This window comes from Ornithodoros turicata, chromosome 1 (genome assembly GCF_037126465.1).
Source record: "Ornithodoros turicata isolate Travis chromosome 1, ASM3712646v1, whole genome shotgun sequence".
Lineage (NCBI taxonomy): Eukaryota > Metazoa > Arthropoda > Arachnida > Ixodida > Argasidae > Ornithodoros > Ornithodoros turicata.
Window position 1 is genome coordinate 89,858,704 of NC_088201.1, and position 19,875 is coordinate 89,878,578.

The 19,875-nt window shown below is 50.9% G+C and overlaps 3 protein-coding genes across 3 annotated transcripts; all 3 read left to right on the top strand.

Moving 5' to 3' along the window:
• The first annotated feature begins 3,659 nt into the window (after nucleotides 1–3,659).
• On the top strand, nucleotides 3,660–5,261 carry LOC135378453 (uncharacterized). The gene has a single exon (XM_064611503.1). The coding sequence runs from the start codon at nucleotides 3,660–3,662 to the stop codon at nucleotides 5,259–5,261; it is 1,602 nt and encodes a 533-aa protein (XP_064467573.1).
• Nucleotides 5,262–5,607: 346 nt separating this feature from the next.
• LOC135378458 (uncharacterized) lies at nucleotides 5,608–6,681 on the top strand. The gene has a single exon (XM_064611515.1). It carries the CDS (start codon nucleotides 5,608–5,610, stop codon nucleotides 6,679–6,681), a length of 1,074 nt encoding a protein of 357 aa, XP_064467585.1.
• A 727-nt stretch (nucleotides 6,682–7,408) lies between these two features.
• LOC135378467 (uncharacterized protein K02A2.6-like) lies at nucleotides 7,409–8,398 on the top strand. The gene has a single exon (XM_064611524.1). The coding sequence runs from the start codon at nucleotides 7,409–7,411 to the stop codon at nucleotides 8,396–8,398; it is 990 nt and encodes a 329-aa protein (XP_064467594.1).
• Nucleotides 8,399–19,875: the final 11,477 nt, after the last annotated feature.

Here is a 19,875-nt window from a genome sequence, read left to right on the forward strand (position 1 = left end):
AGCGGAACGGCTGTGCTTGGCTGTTCCTCTGTTGCTCTGGTGCGGCAATCTCTTTTGTTGTTGAGCTTGCTTGTTCTCTGCAAGCTCAGGCCTGTCTGGCCTCTTCTGCTTCTCCCTCGGTTGCGGCGCCGCTTACCTCGCCGGTCGGTGAGATGGGCGGCGATGGCGACCGCTGCTCGCAGCGGGCCTGACCCTTACTGGTCGGCGTCTGTGGGTATTCGCTCAGTCCCCCTGAGCCTCTTCAAGACCAATGGCCTCACGACCATCCCAGTTGCAATCAAGCCTACCGATGGCTCTGTCATCCGGTCCAAGAACCCGAAATCTCTGCTTCAAGGCCTGGAAGCCATTACTCCTGAGTTCCGTGACATCGCCGAAGTTGGCCAATATGGAAGAGATGGCATCATCTGCAATGACAAGGATGCAACCCGAGACAGGGAAATAAACAACAGACAACAATTTTCTCAGCTTTTTCTGAGAAAATTGTTGTCTGTTGTTTATTTCCCTGTCTCGGGTTGCATCCTTGTCATCATGAGCCAGCTTGTCTGCGCCCTCTCTCTGTTGTCCATCATCTGCAAGTCTGACAACGTCAACGTCATCCGCTCGCTCCTGTCAACTTCCACCTTCGGCAAACAGCCGGTGGAGACCTTCATCCCGCACCATCTCGCTTGTGTCAGAGGGGTGGTGAGGGGCGTCGACGTCTCTCTTCCCGCTACTGAAGTCCTCGAGCTCTTCTCTGATGCTGGTGCCCTAGACGCGTACCGCTGCAGCAGGCTTGACAACGATCGTCGCATCCCAACCCAGTCCGTAGTTGTGTCCTTTGCGGGACTCGCCCGCCCATCTGAAATCAAGTCCTGGCCACTCATCTTCTGCGTAGACACCTACAAGCGAAGACCACTACAGTGCAATCGATGCTTCGGATTCGGCCATACCACCAAAAACTGCAGATCCGATCCCCGCTGCCGCCACTGCGGCGAAGGCCATGACGAGTCCACGTGCCCTGCTAGTGTCTCCCCGAAATGTTGCCTCTGCGGCGGCAAGCACTCTGCCGACAACCAATCATGCCCTTGCCGTGAGCAGGAGTCTTCCTTGTTAGAGGTCATGGACTCTCGCCACTGTTCACGGGTTGATGCGGCTGCTGCCTTGAAGAGACGCGGTTCGGATTTCGCAAGCAGAACCCAGCAAGCTGTCCAGTCCCCATTCCCTGGCGATAGGCTTCAGAAGATGATTGATGCCGCCGTCGAGGCTGCAGTCTCGAAGATCAGAGCGGAACTTGACTCACTCTGCGCCATGGTTGCGTCCCTCTCTTCGTCCCTTTCTGAGACTGTCAAAACCATATCCGGCAACAAACAAGTGGCTGTAGCCGCTGTGCCCTCTGCTGATCCCCCTCATCAGTCCCTGTGAACCCAGCTCTCCCTCCTGCTCATCGGCCTCCGCCCATCCTGGCCGCCTCGTCCGGCCTCGTCCCACGAGGCCATGGATGCGTCCTCCTCCAACTCCAAGCGTGATGCCTCGTTTGCGTTAATGTGGTGCAGCCCCTGCGAAAAGCCCCATGGCAAGCGTTCAAAGAAGGGTGCCCGTCCGAACAGTGGTGACGACGTCCTTGCTGCCGCAGTCGCTGAATCCATACTGGGTGATGAGTAGCTTGCGCGTCTTGCAGTGGAACTGTCTTGCGATTTCTTCAGCTCTACCCGACCTCCACACGCTTGTCTCAAACTGCTCTCCTGACCTGATTCTCCTTCAAGAAACGTGGCTATCCCCCCGACGATCCTTTTCTTTTCCGGGCTTCCAGGTATTTCGCCTGGACCGGACCGTGGGACGGGGAGGCGGTCTGTTAACGCTCATCTCCCTTCGCCTAGTGCATTCTGCCCGCGTTGTGTGGCAAACCCTGTCCCCTCTTTGCGAAGCCCTCGCGGTGCGGGTCACTCTCCCACGCTTCGGCCCCCTGGATGTCTTCAATGTGTACTGTCCGGCTGGCTTCCAGTCACCCTCGGCGTTCATTGGTGCCCTCTCTCATGTGTCTCAGCGTTACATCGTTGCTGGTGATTTCAACTCACATCATGTTTCGTGGGGTTCCAAGACTGACTCTAGCGGCAGGGAGCTGTGGGACTGGATATGTCGTCATAACCTCAGTGTTGCAAATGATGGATCCCCGACGTTCCTACGTGGCACCGCAAGGTCGGTGCTCGATCTCACGTTGCATTCGCCTGCAGCCCGCCTATCTTCATGGCGCACGCTGACCTCGGGCTCTAACAGTGATCACCTTCCCATCTTCTTTGAAGTGGTCATACCAGCTAGACTCGCTGCTACCTCGCGCTCCCTCTGTAATTACTCCCTGTAAGACAAGAACCTGGCCCGCCTCCTGCAGGGCAGCTCTGAGCTCCCGCCCGTCAACCGTGCTATAAGTGCTGCCCCCTCGCTGACCCGCTCGATAGCGTTATCCACCTCCCGCATCGACAAGCGATCGCCGTCACCTGTGCGCCATGATGGAATGCTGATTGCTCAAGGGCCTACCGGCGCCGCAAGGCCGCTTGGAAACAGGTGCTCACAAATACTTGCTACGTGAACTGGAAAAACTACCAATTCCATAAAGCCGCGTTCAGCGTACCATTTCTGCGGCAAAGCGGGCCTTTTTCACTGAACGGAACTCATTCCTCTCCAGCCCGAAGAACAGGAAAGCCCTACATAGGCACGTTTCCAATATCAGCAGGTCTCTCTCCTCAGGGTTCCCCCCTGACTCTCTCGTTATGTCCGATGACGCTGCGAGGGCCCAGCTGGAAGATATCGCCAGGGGCCTTGCTCTCCGCTTCCAACGCTCTACTTCCTGCGCGCGGCAGCCTCCCGTGACGTCGTCGTCCGGCTTCGTTGCTGTTTCTGCAGAGGAACTTGCCTCAGTGGTGCGCTCTCTCCCAAGCTCGGCTCCCGGTCCGGACGGTGTCTCAGGCAGAATGGTGAGGTCCCTGTAGGATGCCCATCCAGAGGAGCTCCTGAACATTGCGAACGTCTCCATCGAACACTCGTGGATACCGGATGACTGGAAGGTGTCTAAGGTGGTTATAGTCAAGAAGACCGCCTCGAGGGGCCTGGCCATGGATAACATTCGCCCGATTGCCCTGACATCCGTCCTCTGCAAAACTATTGAGCGGGTTCTGCACCGCCGTCTCTCTTCCTTCTTGGAAGCCTCTTCCGCGCGTAATGATAGCCAGATCGGCTTTCGCCCCCGCTGCTCAATCTGGATGGCGCACGCCAACCTGGAAAGTCAGATTTGCCTTGCGCGCGAGTGCGGGAAGATGTCTGCCCTGGTTACCTTGGATGTTGCGAAGGCCTACGATATCGTGGAACACAACGTCCTCCTCCATTGTATGGCAGCTCTCAACATTCCCCCGTACATCGTTTCATGGGTTTGCAGCTTCCTTACTGGACGATCATTCTTTTGCTCGGATGGCCGCTTTGTCTCCTCTTCGCATCCGCAGCAGAGGGGCGTCCATCAGGGGTCCGTCCTTTCGCCACTGCTGTTTAACATTTTGATGAGTTCCCTACCTCTCGACCCGGGCATCCTCACTTTGACCTATGCGGATGATATTGACTTCTTCTCCTGCTCTCTAATCCTGCATACGCTACGTGAGAAACTGCAAGAATATCTCCTCGCGCTGTCGTCCTGAATGCGCTCCGTCCACCTCACGTTGAACGTCCAGAAATCTGCAGTCTTGATGTTCCCCCATACCAACTGGATTGGAGGAGCTTTGACCATCGTTCTGGATGTTGCCGGCCAGACCATCCGCCAGACCAACTTGCTGCGCTACTTAGGCGTCTGGTATGATCACGTGCTTCACTGGGACCATCATGTGGAAGTCATAAGCCAGAAGGCTTCGAAAGCAATTGGCACCATCCTCCGCAGCGCCAGCGCCCGCTGTGGTATGCGCAGGAACACCATGCTCTTCCTGTACAAGTGCTACGTACGGCCAGTTCTTGAGTTTGGGTGTGTCGTTTTCTCGCACCTCCCCGACTATCGTCTGAGCAGGCTATTCGCCGTAGAAAGGAGAGCCCTCCGCCTGTGCATGGGCCTCCCCAAATATACGGCCAACCAGGCGCTGTATGCCGAAGCCCGCATTCCCCCTTTGAAGACTCGGTTCCGCCTACTCACTGTGAACACCTTCCTTTCGCTTTGCCAGAGCCCTTTAGCCACCAGACAGAACCAGTCTCTCAGGGATCGGACCCAGTGGATCGCCCGGAGATGGCGAAAATCCAACACCCCGCAGCTCGTCCTTGTCGAATCCCTTCTGGCCTCGCTGAATACCTCTCTGACTGCCCTTCCTGCGCCCATCTGTCCGGTCTCGTCCATGGCCCTGCGAGTTGCGGACGCGTTCCAGCCCGGCCTTGCCTACGCTCCGTCTCCCCGGCTTGAAGCCCTCCTCTCAGCGCACGTCAACCAGTTCCCGTCTCACGTTGTTGTCGCGACAGATGCCTCTGTCTCGGCTCAGCTAGCGGGTGCCGGCGTCGTCTTCCCTCAGCTCGACTGTCATTGCCCCATCCGCCTCCCTGACTACACTTCCGTGTTCGAGAGCGAACTCCTCGCCATGATACTGGCTCTCAGAATGGTGCCCCTTGCATTTCCCAGGATCCTGCTTTTGTCCGACTCCGTATCGGTCATCACCGCCCTAGCCAGCCCCTCCAGCGAGTGGCTCGAGCTCCTGCAGGCCCTGAGTCCTAGCCACATCACGGAAGTGGTCCTGACATGGATTCCTGGTCACTGTGGCCTATCTCCCAACGAGTTGGCGGACAGCCTTGCAAAAATTTCCCTCTCTGGCCCAATCATTGACGCCCTTCCGCCCCTGCCCTCTATCACGCCGGCCAGGTATGGAAGGCTGCTGGAGCTGACCGCTCTCCGCTCACTGCAAGACCGGTACGCCCACCTTTCCCACGCTTGGCAGGCTGACCGCTGCGTCTCCCGTCATGTTGAAGTTTTGCTGACTCGACTGCGCTGTCTAGCCCTTCCACTGAACTTTTATCTGCACCGCGCGGGTGTCAGCCGCTCTCCTGCGTGCGTCCACTGCGGTCAAGAGGAAACTGTGGAGCACTTTCTCCTGCACTGCCCCCTCTACGACCGCTCCCGCCTTAGCTACCTTGCCCAGCCGCTGGCTAGACAAGGGGTTCCCTTCTCCCTGGACGCCATCCTGTCATTTGGAGCCTCCCACACCGAGAAATGGCGGTTTGAAATAGCGTCGAGAGCCGCCGCCTTTCTTACCATCTGCGGCCGCTTCTGAAACATCTTGCACTTTCCGCCTCCTTCCTTCCCTCTGCTATGGCTTCCTTCTACTATCATGCGATCCCACCATCCTCCTTGTCCCGCGTGTGAAGCCGTGGGTCTCATGAGTCTTTAGAGATTACTCTGCACGAAACCCTGGCCAATCGCCCTGTGTGGCTAGTGGCCACTGTACCTAGTGGTGAAAGAAGAAGAACACCATCCCTGCTAACAGTATCCTCACTGCCTGGACATTGATACTGGCGACGAGCGTTAGGAACCTTCGTGCTATTCAACCAGAAGTCGTCTGGCTTCACCATGTCTGTTGGACGCGTGTCGCAGTTCGTTCCCGGAGGCAACTGGTCATCATGGGTGGAACGCCTCGAATTTTACTTTACGAGGCCAACGAAATCACGGATTCCGGTAAATGCCGAGCATCCCTGTTAAGCTTATGTGGTGAAGAGGTCTACGACACGTTGAGGTCGCTCCTGGTTCCACGACGTCCTTCTGAGGTGTCCTACGCTGACATAGTCAAAGTTATTACTGAGCACTACAACCCGAGACCTTCAGAGCTACTTGCAAGATGCATTTTCTACAAGCGGGACCAGTGGCCCACGGAATCGATTGCAGATTACGTGGCAGCGTTGCGGGCGCTGGCCAAAGACTGCAATTTTGGTACTTCTTCAGCACCAACGCCCGAGTCTGCTGCTTTGGAAGCCGGAGAGCAGACACATACGACAGCTGCAACATCAACTTCCGGTACAACGACTTCCACTGCTTTACCACTGGACATTATGCTACGCGATAGATTCGTTTGCGGCGTGGCTGATTCCCATTTACAACAACGACTCTTGGCAGAGAGAGGAGGCATTACTTTTCAACGGGCACTGCAAATCGCATTAACGGCAGAATCGGCACTGCGTGAGCAGACGCAGCTTCGACGAGAATGTCTAGACACTAAGGTGCACAAGACGTCAGCGACAACGTCGTCCAAGACAAAGAAAGCAAATAATAAGAAGATAGCTTGTTACAGATGCGGAGGTGAGCATCGCATGCCAGACTGCACTTTTCCGGACTCTATTGTGTGTAATTTTTGCCACAAAAAAGGTCATATGGAACGAGTTTGTTTCTCGAAGAAGAAACGTACAAAGAAAGGCGGACAGGCCAAGCAAGTAGCGCTACAGGACACTCATGATCTGTCAGAAGACGACAATTCCGAAGCATTGTATACATTGTACAATATGCGTGGGAAATCGAGCACACCTACGTTTGCGGTTACCGTTCACCTGAATGATCAACCACTACGCATGGAAGTGGATTCGGGCGCTACGTTCTCCATCATAAGTGAGAAGACATTTAATAAGCTCTGGCCTGCAGGTCAAAGTCAGCCCATACTTGTGCAGGACGACTTGGACCTCGAACTTGGTCAGGTCACAAACTAAGCGTTCTTGGGAAGGCTATGGTGGAAGCAAGGTTGAAGGATAAACGCGCCAAGGTCCTTGTCAGAGTAATAGAGGGTTCAGGCACAAGCCTACTGGGAAGAGATTGGTTTAGCCCTCTCGGCATACAACTGGCTGGAATCCATGACATGAAGTGTGAGTCATTGGCACAGCTACTGGAAGAGTTTTCGTCGGTTTTTGATACAACTCTAAATGGACACATTGGACCTCCAGTGCATATTGACCTAAAGTCAAATGTCGTTCCGTCACCCCGAATGATCCGTTGGTGCGTTACCCTTGGAGCGTATGACTACGACCTCCAGTATCGACCAGGTGTCAAACATGCCAATGCGAACGCGTTGAGCCGTCTACCTCTTCCAAGTTCATGTGATGAATTGGAACCTCCCGGTGGCGTGTTAATGATTGAGGCGCATACAGCGCTACCTCTGACCGCTGCGCAGATAAGTCAGTTTACGAAGACGGACCCGGTACTGAAACTACTGCTCACAGTTTTGCAGTCAGCGGAAGATATTGATTGGTCAAGCCCGGAACTTTCACCTATCTGAGTAGGAAACAGGAGCTGTCGTTACATAAAGGCTGTGTATTATGGGGAACTAGGGTCGTTATCCCCGAGGAAGCTCGTCCTTCAGCACTACAGTTACTGCATGCTAATCATGTCGGTATGACTGCAATGAAGATATGTGCACGTGGTCACATGTGGTGGCCCAGCATGGATCACGAAATAGAAAGGACAGTCAGGAGCTGTACGCAGTCTCAGCTCAACTCCAGAATGCCACGGGCGGCTCCTTCACCTTTTTGGCAACGTAGTCACGTTCCATGGGACACTGTGCATATGGATTTTGCTGGTCCTGTGGACGGGACTACATACTTGATCGTTATAGACGCTCCTAAATGGGTGGAAGTACGGACAATGACATCTACAACGACAACAGCACTTATCGAGACCTTGCGGCCCATTTTCGCTACCTTTGGAATACCACGACTACTGGTGACGGACAACAGTACAGCGTTCACTTCGCGAGAAATGGCTGTCTTCTGTCAAAAGAATGGCATTCGTCACATCACCTCAGCGCCCTTCCATCCTGCCACAAATGGACAAGCTGAACGGATGGTGGCGGAGACGAAGTTTGCGCTCAGGAAGCTCACAAAGGGCAGTATCGTGTGCCGTCTCGCTCGATTCCTGTTTCGACAGCACACCACCCCGCACACCACGACGGGAAGATCGCCAGCAGAACTAATGTTCGGCCGTCAACTGAAAACAGCACTCCACGCTATTCACCCAACGAGCAACAACTCGGGTATCCACGAACAGCCCCCAAAGGACGCAAAGGTGTACACCGTCAACCAGCGAGTGATAATGCGAAATTTTCAGGGCAAACCCCATTGGGTGCAAGCGGTAGTGCTCCGACGTGTAGGACCTCGCTCATACCTTCTCCGTACAAAGGATGGCAAGCTACGCCGAAGACATATTGACCATTTACGAGACTTTGAGGATGTACCAACGCAGTGCAGCGCTGCGGAAATGACAGCTGCACACACCATCCCCCCGCCGGCTGCATCAGTCTCTCCGACCACCAACGAACCGACAGCGGAACACCACAGACAGACTGCCGACAGGATTGCCGAGCCCACTGGTAGAGTTCGCACAAATCGACAATCTAAACTTCCAACCCGTTTCAGAGACTTTGTTTTGTACTAAAGGGTGAAAGCGTGTCTTGTTTACACTAAAAGGGAGGAGTGTGTCATGTTTATACTAAAATGGGGGAGTGTTATATACTGGTTTATTGAGCTCCGTGACAGCCACACTGGCATCGCGGGATGCGCGTGCGACAGTTCGAGATTCGCTTGTACAACACGCACGGTGCGGAATAAACTCCATCCCTGCTAACAGCCTCCTCACTGCCTGGACATTGATACTCCGGAAGAATGGAATGCGTAGACGAGCGGTTTGTGGTCCGTGAAGATTGAAAAAGCACGGCCTTCGAGGAAATGTCTGAAGTACTTGACGCTAAGGTAAATTGCGAGTAGCTCCCGACTGAAGGTGCTATAGCGCGTTTCCGGTGGGCGCAACGTGCGGGAGAAGAATCCCAGGGTCTGCCATGAACCAGAATCGCCTGATGTCCTCTGCTGGACGACCGCGCCTACGGTTGTGGAGGAAGCGTCCACCATGAGGGCGGTTGGTGCGCTATGTACCAGGTGCACCAGCATGGTGGCTTTAGCAAGAGCTTCCTTTATGTCGGCGAATGCGGCAGAGGTGTCTCAGGTCCAAGACAGAGACGAGGTGGCGGAGCGCTTGATAGACAGGAACGATTCGAGTGGTCTTAATATCTCTGCACAGTGAGCGATGAAGCGGCGGTAGAAGTTTGTTATGCCCAAAAATGTCCGTAGCTGCTGCAAGTTGGCGGGTTGCGGGAAATCGAGGATCGTTTGGACTTGGACGAGGATCGAGGACCGAGGACGAGGAACTTTTGGACGAGGATCGAGGAAATGTGATCGCCCAGGAAGTCCAATTCGGGAACGCCGAACTCCGGTTGCGTGTTCGAATCACGTCCGGGTCCCCAGTTGTTGGAACTCAAGGAGAGACAAACAGAACCGGCTGGTTTGACGGCGAGAGCCCAACTGATCTATTTTCCGCGGCTACGCGGGCGCGAGATGATGAACGAGGATGATGATGGCACCGCTGGGGCTGCTACATGGTTTTTGAACTGGTCTCTCTTCCCATTTCTTGACACAGGACGACTGACTCCTTCTCTTTCAAGTTTCAACCTTTCCAACTCTATGCCGCGAGAGGATTCTTTTGTGAGGGCGCATCCTTCAGAGCTCGAATTGTCCTCCACATGCTTGTGGCGGGGTCAAACGGTGAAAGGTGTTGGCAAAACTTACGCCAACGCTTCCGGTCTTTTTTCTTAAGTTCTCGTGTTACCTTAGCTTTCATCCGGCGGTATGCCACAATGTCAGGAAGTCGCCCAGTTCGGCGAGCTGTCCTCTCTGCTCGGCGACGTAATGCTCTCAGGTGGGTAATTGCCGAAGAATGACCGACGTGACCTGTGACCCGTTTAGACAGAACCACCGCGTCCTGCATGGCGTAACGAATGCCTTGCGAGAGGGCCTCCGGGGACATGCCGGTGTGCACAGATGTTCGGAGGCCAGCACGAAAGAGTCCCCAGTTCGTGAAAGGGATCAGTCCAATAGTGGGTGACAGAGGCATTATTTCGTGCGAAATATAGATGGGAAAGTGCTCACTACCTCGGGTGTCGACGTCGGTAGCGTACGACATGTGGCGAATTATGTCTGCTGAGCACCAGGAAAGATCCATGACATCGAGTGACGTTGGTGATCGCATATAAGTTGGCTGTCGGTTGTTAAGGAGGCACATGTGAGCAGTCTCCATTGCTTCCAGCAATCTCCTCCCCCGTCCGTCCGTTCTACGTCTTCCCCAGTCCATATGACGACTGAGCATTGAAGCCACCCAGTACAAGAGCTGGGGATTCCAGTGAACTGAATAAGCGTTGGATGTCAGTCCACGGAACCTGTACCGCGGAACGTGGATAGATACTGACGACTGGTAACAGCATGTGCCCAAGGCGAATCTTGCATGAGACATAATCGTAAGAGCGATGACAAACTGACCCTATGCGTGCAGCAACGAGGTCATTACGAATGTATAACGCTGTTCTGCTCTCAGAGGATTGATGAGATCGATAGATTGTATAACCATTAACGCGATGTGGAACATCCATGCCATGTTCGCATACAGCTATGAAAGGAAACTTGTACTGATAGAGATGAGATTTAAAATCAGGGAGCTTGTTACGTAGGCTGCGAGGATTTCACTGCATCGCGATGGCCTTTCTATACATTTCCATCATGCGGAGATAAAGATAATGCCTCCAATGCCAAAAGCGCCTGAACCTCGGGCAGTTGCGACACACCAGGAAAGGCAGAGACAATTGCCTTGACTGCCGTGAGTACAGCAGAGAAGAGTGTCAGAGAAGGGACAGCTTTGGTGGTTGATGGTGCTAACTGTCTTCTCATGTCTGATGGGTCTGTTACACCGGCGTAAGTGCGTGTAATGTGCCTTGATGGGCCCGGGTGTGTCGGGAGGCTGGTTCTGATGGGCTTCGTCGCGGTGGCGTTCTGCAACCTTCGTTCGCCTTGTGTAGACCGGGGTGAGACTGTAGGAAAATCGTGATCGTTCGTACGAGGCGTGACGGTGGCATTGCCGCCCCTGGGAGCGTCAGAAGGAAGGCGTAATATCCGATCTTGATGTCTTTTTGTGGCGGCGGTCATCACGGGACATAAAGAAAATGATGCAGGATGGCCGGATTTCCAGTTACCACAATTTGGCTCTGTCTTATTGTTGCAGTCTGATCGGCGGTGAGGCTCAGCGCATATGCCACACCTAGTAGCACCTCTGCAATTTCGAGCAATATGGCCAAAGCGTTGACAGTTATAGCACTGCATGGGGCCTTCTATGTATTCGTGAACGATGAACATCTGAAACCCGAGGGCAGTTCGGTGTGGAAGAGGTATTGTGGGTTGAAAAGTTAGGATGACGATGCGTAACAAGGTGAACACATCTCCGCCATCTTCTGGCATGGAGTGCCGAACCTGTCGCCTTGCAGGTATAACCCCTGCGTCTTTCAGGTAGAGAACGAGATCGTCAGTGGAGTAGTATTTAGGTACAGCATAACTCTTGCCCACATTTCTGGCGTACGATTGAGGTACTGTAGGTGATACAGGGTTTCCAGCTAAACACTGAGCTGACACAAGGTTGCGAGCAGCCGCTTCAGACTGGACGGAGACGAAGAGAAATCCATCTCGGTGGAAACGGTGGTGCATAACCTGTTGTTGGGCTAGCAGGCGTATTTCGCTGGCGACTACATTAGGGTTGACCTTCCAGAAGGAGTTGCCACTATTTGCTGGTCGAAACGGTACGGGAATACCACCGGCTCGATCCTTCCTGTAGGTGACAGTGGTGAACGGGTCATGAAGAGAAGTGACAGTGTTGGCATCGTTCGTCTCATCTCTCTGCTGCGAAGCGGCCGGTACCGAAGTGTCCATGGTGTTATCGGGAACATTCACGACTTGTGGGTTGTCGGCATCACCCGAGGAAGGGCTCTCCACCCGTTGTCGTTTGGCAGGGCAGGCGGGGAACTGTTGACCTGTAGGAAGTGTCATACAGATGTCGGACCTCCCGTCCAGATTACGGCGGGAGGTCCGTGAAACGTTAGATTTCTCATTTCAAAAGAACGGGAATAAAATCGCTAAGACAGTGCTAGAAACAAATAACACAGGACAATAAAGACACAGGACAGACGCACTGCACTGGTCCCAGGAAATCGCTGTGGCTGTATCGAAAAAAAAAGCCAGAAATACCAGCAGATGCGTCCACAGACAGATGAAAATCCTGTGCACATCCCTGCTGGTTCAGCGCAGATAGCCACGGATGGGGATGGGTCATGCCCCCGCTCTGCTGGTCCTGCGGTTAGTCTTCCATTCTGATGCCAATACATCTCGCTGTGCTGGGATCCTTCGATCAATCCAAGGCATTTGATCGTGTGCGACACACATGCCTGTTTTCTTGGCTGAGGGCATACGGGTTCGCCATTGGTTGGGTGATGTGGAAACGTCGTATAGGGGCGCAAAAAGCGTTGTCTCTGTTGCTGGCGGCCTGTCGTCCCCCTTTGATGTAACTTCTGGTGTTCGTCAAGGATGTCATCTCTCGCCGTCGCCATGAACCCTCTACTCGAGAGACTGTGCTCGCTTCTCGTTACATTGGCACAGCCCAATGGATGCCCTCCACCTGTTTTTGCGTTCGCCGACGACATCGCTGTGATCCTTTCTCGCGAATGTTCCCTAGGACCTGTTCTGAAGGCGTTTGAAGATTACGGAGCCGTTTCGGGGGCAAAACTAAATAGATCAAAAAGTGCAGCACTGTTTTGAACCTCCAGCTTTCCTGCGAGGCTCCTTTCTGGGTTCCAGTGAGATCAGACGTCAAAATTCTTGGTGTGACTTTTGATTGCACTGGGACATGGGCGCTAGCAAGGCAAAAATATTTTCCTGGAGGCGGACGCTGCGCACTGTGTGGGTAATCAGAGGTTGCTTTCATGACATCTGAGAATAATCATTACGACCTATTGCTAAAGAGCGCACTATTTTCACAAGCGACCTTGTAGTTCCCCCCTCTCAGTACGCCCATGCACTGGGATGCGCCTTGTGAAGTGCACAGCTCCCAGAACAGCTCTCTCTCTCTCTTTACGAAGGGCTCGGCGAATCCCTGCTCGAGCAAGATATAACACTTCTGTCACAGTACGGAGACGGCGAGCTGGTGTTGCAATGCAGCGAGAAATCCGCACCTGCTAATCGATCTCAACTGCCAGCAGAAGGAACTATTTCCTATTGCGGTGCGGGATGGGAGGCTGGAAGATCAATTGAATTACACTCCACCGAATCCAGGGCACACCGAACAGGACCTCAACTCTGTGCCACAGCGTATCGGGCACAAGGCAGTGATGAAACGGAAGCTCCGCAGTCTCATGACAAGCGCAAAATGGACAGAAAGGAGTGCAACTCCGAACCGGGACAGACGGTCCCGAAGCGGTAAAACGCCGTTTGCCATGCGCCATTGTAGGCTAGCTCCACGGCTGTCCAACCAGCCCGCGGTGACAAGACGCCATGCAACCTGCCGGGGGACAGCAAGACCCACAGCCGCCAGAGGCATGGGGAGTACCTCCAAGAGGGACTTGTACAGGCGCTTGACAGACCACGTAGAAATGCATTCACCAAGGTAGGACTCACGCAGGTGTCGCATGGGGGAGACATATTCTCTAAGGTGAGGTGCGACAAACTCAGATCGCGACCTACTCAGCGAAAAAGCAGCAAAAAACCTGATATCAGGACCCAGGAGGTACTGCAAAAGATCATGCGCAGGGTAATGCGACTCCATGAGTACATCGAAAATACCTTCAAGACCAAGGGCAAGACACTTGATCTTCATTATTGGAACCCAGAGGCCACGTCCTCCCGCCGTAGGCACATGCGTGCACGCGACACACCCATTCCACACTGCCGCCTCAGATAAAATGAAAAGCGGTGCGGGTCGCAGACATCAAGATCTGACGAGGGAGAGTAGAGACACTGCCATGGTACCAGTATTTGCTGAAAAACCATATGAGACGGCGAGACGGGCTCGACACATGATAGGGAGCACCAAGCCTCTGAGATCAGCGAGAACACGGTGTGTCGACTGTCGCTCGGGCGACAGTCGACCTTCCTAGCGTGTGGGTTCCTATAACTTTATCCGCTCTATTATTACCCTATTGTTACCTATTTCCTTATCCTCCATCTGTAATCTTGTGCTCTTACCCTGTTGGTTAACCTGTGTCATCACTTAACATCAGGTTGATATCATGTGTGATGCTTCAGCGGCCCTGCTACAGGGTACCGGTGCTCTAAAGATACAGATCTTCCTTTTTTGGTTATTAATTCATAATAACTCAGCTTGGGTCATGTATATTTTCCCCGAGTGTGGAAGGAATATGTACAGAATGTAAATAATTGCGGATATTATAACTCAACGTGCATTGTTTTCACCCTGTTCAGGTAATGCCTTACTGACACCCTTGCTGTAGCCTCAGTTGTCATAGTTAATTGATCTTACTGCTAACAAATAAAAACATTGTCTTTGGACCTCAAGTAACAGCATATGTGGGAAGTCTGTTTAACCTGTGCACGAGTTTTGGCATGTTTTATGTGACACATAATGTATTATCCCTTGTTAAATCTAGCTTCCTAACTCACTTTATTGTTTCAGATGCCTACAAGAAATATATCTTAGAGCTCTATCATCTAGCATGATCTGTGTGTATTGGCATCGAGGCGGAAGACCAGTCACAAGGACTGGCTCCCATATAACTATCTCAACAAGCAGCATGATCTGTAAAGGTGTTGAGATAAAGGTGTCGTTAGATGTTGATACATCTTTCAGTGGAACCATTGAGCTGACGTTTTATTATTGTCATCGTTTACAGTTAACGGTGTGCACTCGTTGATCATAGCTCGTTGATCAAGCTACAGTGGTTCTCGGTAACAGCATAATTTTTGAAGGTGTGCGGAACAGAGGCCTCCCTCTCGCTGCAGGGCACTCTTTCGTAGCAGCTGATTTGTTGCAGAGCATGCCACAGCAAGAAAGAAGGGGGCATCTCAGCGCTATCCTTCCACGTCGAGACTGCGCAGTGACCTGGGTTCGAATCCCGGAGTGGTTGTGTTGCCCCTGGCTTTTCCTCGGACGCTGTACGACAAATGTCGGCATGCCTTCTTACGCTGTTATTCGAAAAGGTGTTCTCATGGAGTGAAAAAGGTAGATTTCCCATTTCTACTCTTCTCACGCACGTCAGATTTACACCTCACAAGAGGAGAAGAGATGGTCATCCACCCCCTCGTTTGAGAGGGAGGCGTATAAGGGGTGTACGAACCTCGCGCAGAAGCGTAACGCGCGCAGCTGCACGCCGTGTGAATGAGTGGGAGGCGTTCATTAATTCAAAGGAGTTTCGTGAAAAAACGTAACTTCTAAAGGAAGGCGGCGTCGGCATTAAAATGAGAAGTACCCGTTGGGGTACTTCCTTTCAGTGGACACCTTTTAGAGAAAAATCTGCCACCAAAGCGGGTCATTTGTTGCACTAATTAATTGGTTTCAATTTACATATTTTTATCCCGGCTGGTCGCGGCGAAGCGCAACAGGACGTAATTCATTGGTGAAATTCATTGGTGTAAGGACTGTTGCGACTCAGCGAGCCACCTGGTTGCATTGCCACGTGCAGCTGAGACTTTCCCGACTCCAGAGCACCATCGTCCAGGCATACCATTTGTGATCGTCTAGACACACCCTTTATTCCGGGAGGATTATGTCTACGAACAAGGATAAGTCGCCCATTCTTCCCGCTGACCAGACAGACCTTGGTAGCCGAAACAAGAGAGACGTGGCCTTCTTCCCAAGGATATGGTGGACCGGACCTGACGCACGAGCGCGACTGTCATTATTCAGTTCAGTTCAGCTTATTTTTGCACCAAAAGATAATGCTGGGGGGGGGGGGATCCGGACATTTCGGTGCACGGACGTTTCGGTGCACGGACGTTTCAGTGCACGGACGTTTCGGTGCACGGATGTTTCGGTGCACGGACATTTCGGTGCACGGACATTTTGGTGCAAGACGTTGCTGAGGGGTCCCGGAAAAATGGTCCCGGGAACGGCTGTCACACTGTCGACATATCGTAATAAAACAAAGGGAAGAGGACGGCTGGCATCGGAAGTAGTGTTGTCAAGAAACTTGGTTTACATAGAGAAGAACGTGCTTTATGTACTTTTTGTGCACTATTATAGATTTAAGACCTGATCTGCCTGTGTTCGTGGTCTGTCGTGACTTTTAAACTTTTGGGGCATTTTCTTTTTTAATATTTTGCGCCCCATGTTCTGGTCGGTGCTGAACAGATATTCATTTTTTATTTCTCTTTTCAAGCGTAGATGAAAAATTGCTTTTTAATTGTAGTGAGTATTATCTCGAAGGGGGCATCTTCAAGGTACGGATATTATGCAATTTAAATTCCATTTTGACGTGCCGGTTACATCTTTGGTGGAAGCATTTGATTAGACGTGATTCCCCTTGTATTCCTACATACTTTTTCCTCGGTGATGGCCGCATATTTTCAAGGCCTTAACAGCCATATAATATTACCGTGGTGCCCCTCCAAAGGCTGTTAGACTCGCTATAGCCATAAACTGGTCGTCTTTTCAACAGTAAAAGCAGTGCTTTCATTGGTTATTCACTTACGCTTCATCGGTATGTCGAAGAGGCGGTTGTGGAAGGTATTGCTAAAGTGAGATGTGATAGTCATAAATTTAAGTTTAATAATCAACAATCTTTTGCTCGTTTATTTTTAACATAGTTCATCACAATGAATCACTCACGGGATGGCCATAATGCGGTAAAACGGCTTATTTCATGCTTGAAGACTTTTGTTCCATTTATGCAAACTTGAAGAGCCACGGGAAGGTGCAGAGTTTTTATCCAAACGGGAACACAGGAACTGCTATATTCCCTTCTGAACACCGGGACATTGTAACTTGGAACTTTTTGGAATACAAGGGGAATAACGTCTAATCATATGCTTCCACCAAAGATGTAACCGTCACGTCCTCAACAGATGGAATTCAAGTTGCATAATATCCGTACCTTGAAGATACCCTCTTCGAGATAATACTCACTACAAAATGACAAAGCAATTCTTCACCTACTCTTCGAAAAAGAAACAAAAAAAATGAATATCTGTACAGCACCGACTAGAACGTGGGGCCCAAAATATTAAAGAAGAAAATGCCCCAATAGTTTAGCCACGACAGACCACGAACACATGCAGATCATGTTTTAAAGCTATAATAGTGCACAAAAAATACATAAAGCACGTTCTTCTCTAACTAAGCCAAATTTCCTGACAACACTACCTTTGATGCCAAGTCGCCCTCTTCCTTTTTTTTATGACGATATGTCGACATCGCACAACAGCCATTCCCGGGACTATTTTTTCCCGGAACCGGCGTTGCAGTGATCCCTCGCCCCTTTAACGCTTTGCACCGAAACGTCCTTGCACCGAAATGTCCGTGCACCGAAACGTCCGTGCACCGAAATGTCCGTGCACCGAAATGTCTGTGCACCGAAATGTCCGCACCGAAATGTCCTAGACCCGCTGGGTGGACTGCGCAAAAAGCAACTGAAATGTGCTTGACAAGGCCCAGCCTCCCTGTGTTACATTTGGCCAACAGCTGCGGTGCGGGCAAATACATAAAATGCAATACAAGGCAATTACAATACGAACAATGTACAAATAAAGTTACATGCAATTACATTAATGAAAGTTCAAGGTATAGAACAGAAAAAACTGAATATCACAGCCACTTCTACATTTCAAATAACAACAGCAACAACAACTACAACATTTCAAATAAATTGGCAACACAGATATTAAAAGGGCACTATAGGTATTACATTGAAAGTATTAGTGTTACATAATTAAATCGCCTCCGACAAGGAGGTTTACGAAAAGATGAACGTCCTGAATGCACCAATTGTCATGACATCTGGGTCTATATGGCAACTATGAAGTTCATTAAGTAAAAGAGATAAAGTGAAACTTAGCATTTGAGTACCATAGTTAGTTCGACATTGAGGAACCACCCATCTTGGTGTAAGACGAGCATAGTAATGAGGCGAATATTATTGAAGGTCGCAAAGTGATAAGAACTGTCTGAAAGGTTCCGATGAATGATATAGTGTTTACCGAGTAAGTAGCGACAAAGCATTTCTACTTTAAATATTCTGTATTTGTTGAACAATTCCTTGGTAGGATGATCATACCGCACATTTTCAATTAAGCGCACTGCCTTTTTCCGTAACAAGAGAAGTAATGTTACGCCTAGAAGTTGTAGCCCACACTAAATGACAGTAAAAAATGTGCGACATAATTAAGGCATTGAAGATGAGCATCTTAACAGACGTCGGCAGTATATATTTCAAATTGTTCATAACGCCTAATGCTTTGGATATTTTCTTTGATATGTGGCTAATATGATCATCCCACATCATTGTATATCTGACATGATGACACCAACTATCTTCACAGTCTGTTCTTATGGTATTATGTAAAAGTGACATCAGTTTCCGATTTGTTTGTTTAAAAGCGCTGGGTTCCAGCAGCTAGTTGTCTATTCTCGTCTACACATCGAACATGTAATAAACCTCTGTTGTTGTTGTTGGAGACGGACCCCTGCCTGACTACCTCCGCTACGCTACCAATTGGATTCCGGATCCCAACAGGACGTAATTCATTGTTGGATAAGGGTGTGGAGGAGCGACCTTTTGCGCCTCGCCGCAACCAGCTGCGACAAAAATATGTAAACCGAAACCAATTAATTACTGCAACAAACGACCCGCTTAGGTGGCAGATTTTTCTCTAAAAGGGGTAGTAACTATTTTCATACCCACGGCGCCCTTCATTAGAAGTTGTTTTTTCACGAAAATCATTTGAATTTTTATTTAAATAATGAGCCCCTCCCACTCATTCACATGGTGCGCAGCTTGTAGGTGGTATCGGACAGGTAGTTGTAAAAAAGAAAGTTCTTCGATAGGTGCACCCATTCGCGAATTTAGCCCAGGGATTTAGCAGAAACGACTCCCAAGTGTATTGACCACTGACCAGTAGGAGCTCTCACAAACTACCTTGCATAGCCGCTATAAGGAAATTTTTCTTATTCAAAGTGTTATATTTTCACTTGTACTTTTGTGTGTGGCTATCCTTTGCATGTCTATACTTGCATGTAAACCGCCCCCCACGCAGTTGCTGTAGCGGGTAAAAATACGGATGAAGTCGGCCCAGATGGAAAAATGGCGAAATAAGTCGGCCCAGGCTGAAAAATGTGCGAGGGTAAGCGCGCACGCAGCCCTCCCGCCGCCGATAAGCGCGCGGACAACCCTCCGGCCGAGCGAGTGAAATACGCGAGTGAAGTCGGCCCAGACGCGACGGTGGCGCTGCCCTGGTGGCAATGTCTGAGTCTCTCATAGATCCTATACTACTCACGGCTCCTTGCGTACATTTTTCCTCCTAAAAAGTAATGTAATACCTATCCAAGGCATGGTTTGCGTTCGCCCCTGCCTCCAGCCAACCCATCGCATCTGCTACGAGCTCTTCAAGCCCTCATCCCATTTTTAACAGCAACAGGTCTCCTGCGTGAGCTCTGTACATTCATCATCATTGACCATCTTCTCCCTCTCAAGCAATCGGATAGGGTGCCGCCTCAGCACGAAACATCACACTACATCATCACTTAAGCATTCGTTGTTATTGTTGTTGCTTACTGTATTTCATGAATTCTTCACAATCAATATTTTTAGGATAAGCAAATAATGATATCCTTAATATGGAAACTGCAAGGAAGATTTTATTTAATAAATCTGTCGCTATTACCGCCAATAAGCCATCTGCTGGTTCCCTGTCCGAATGACAATCCGTCAGGTCAGTCGAAGCGACTCCGATCACCGGGTACTTCTCCTTGTACTTTGAGAGCTTCTGGATCGAAAATGCTATCATCAAAGACATATGTGATATGGGGTCAACTCATGGTAT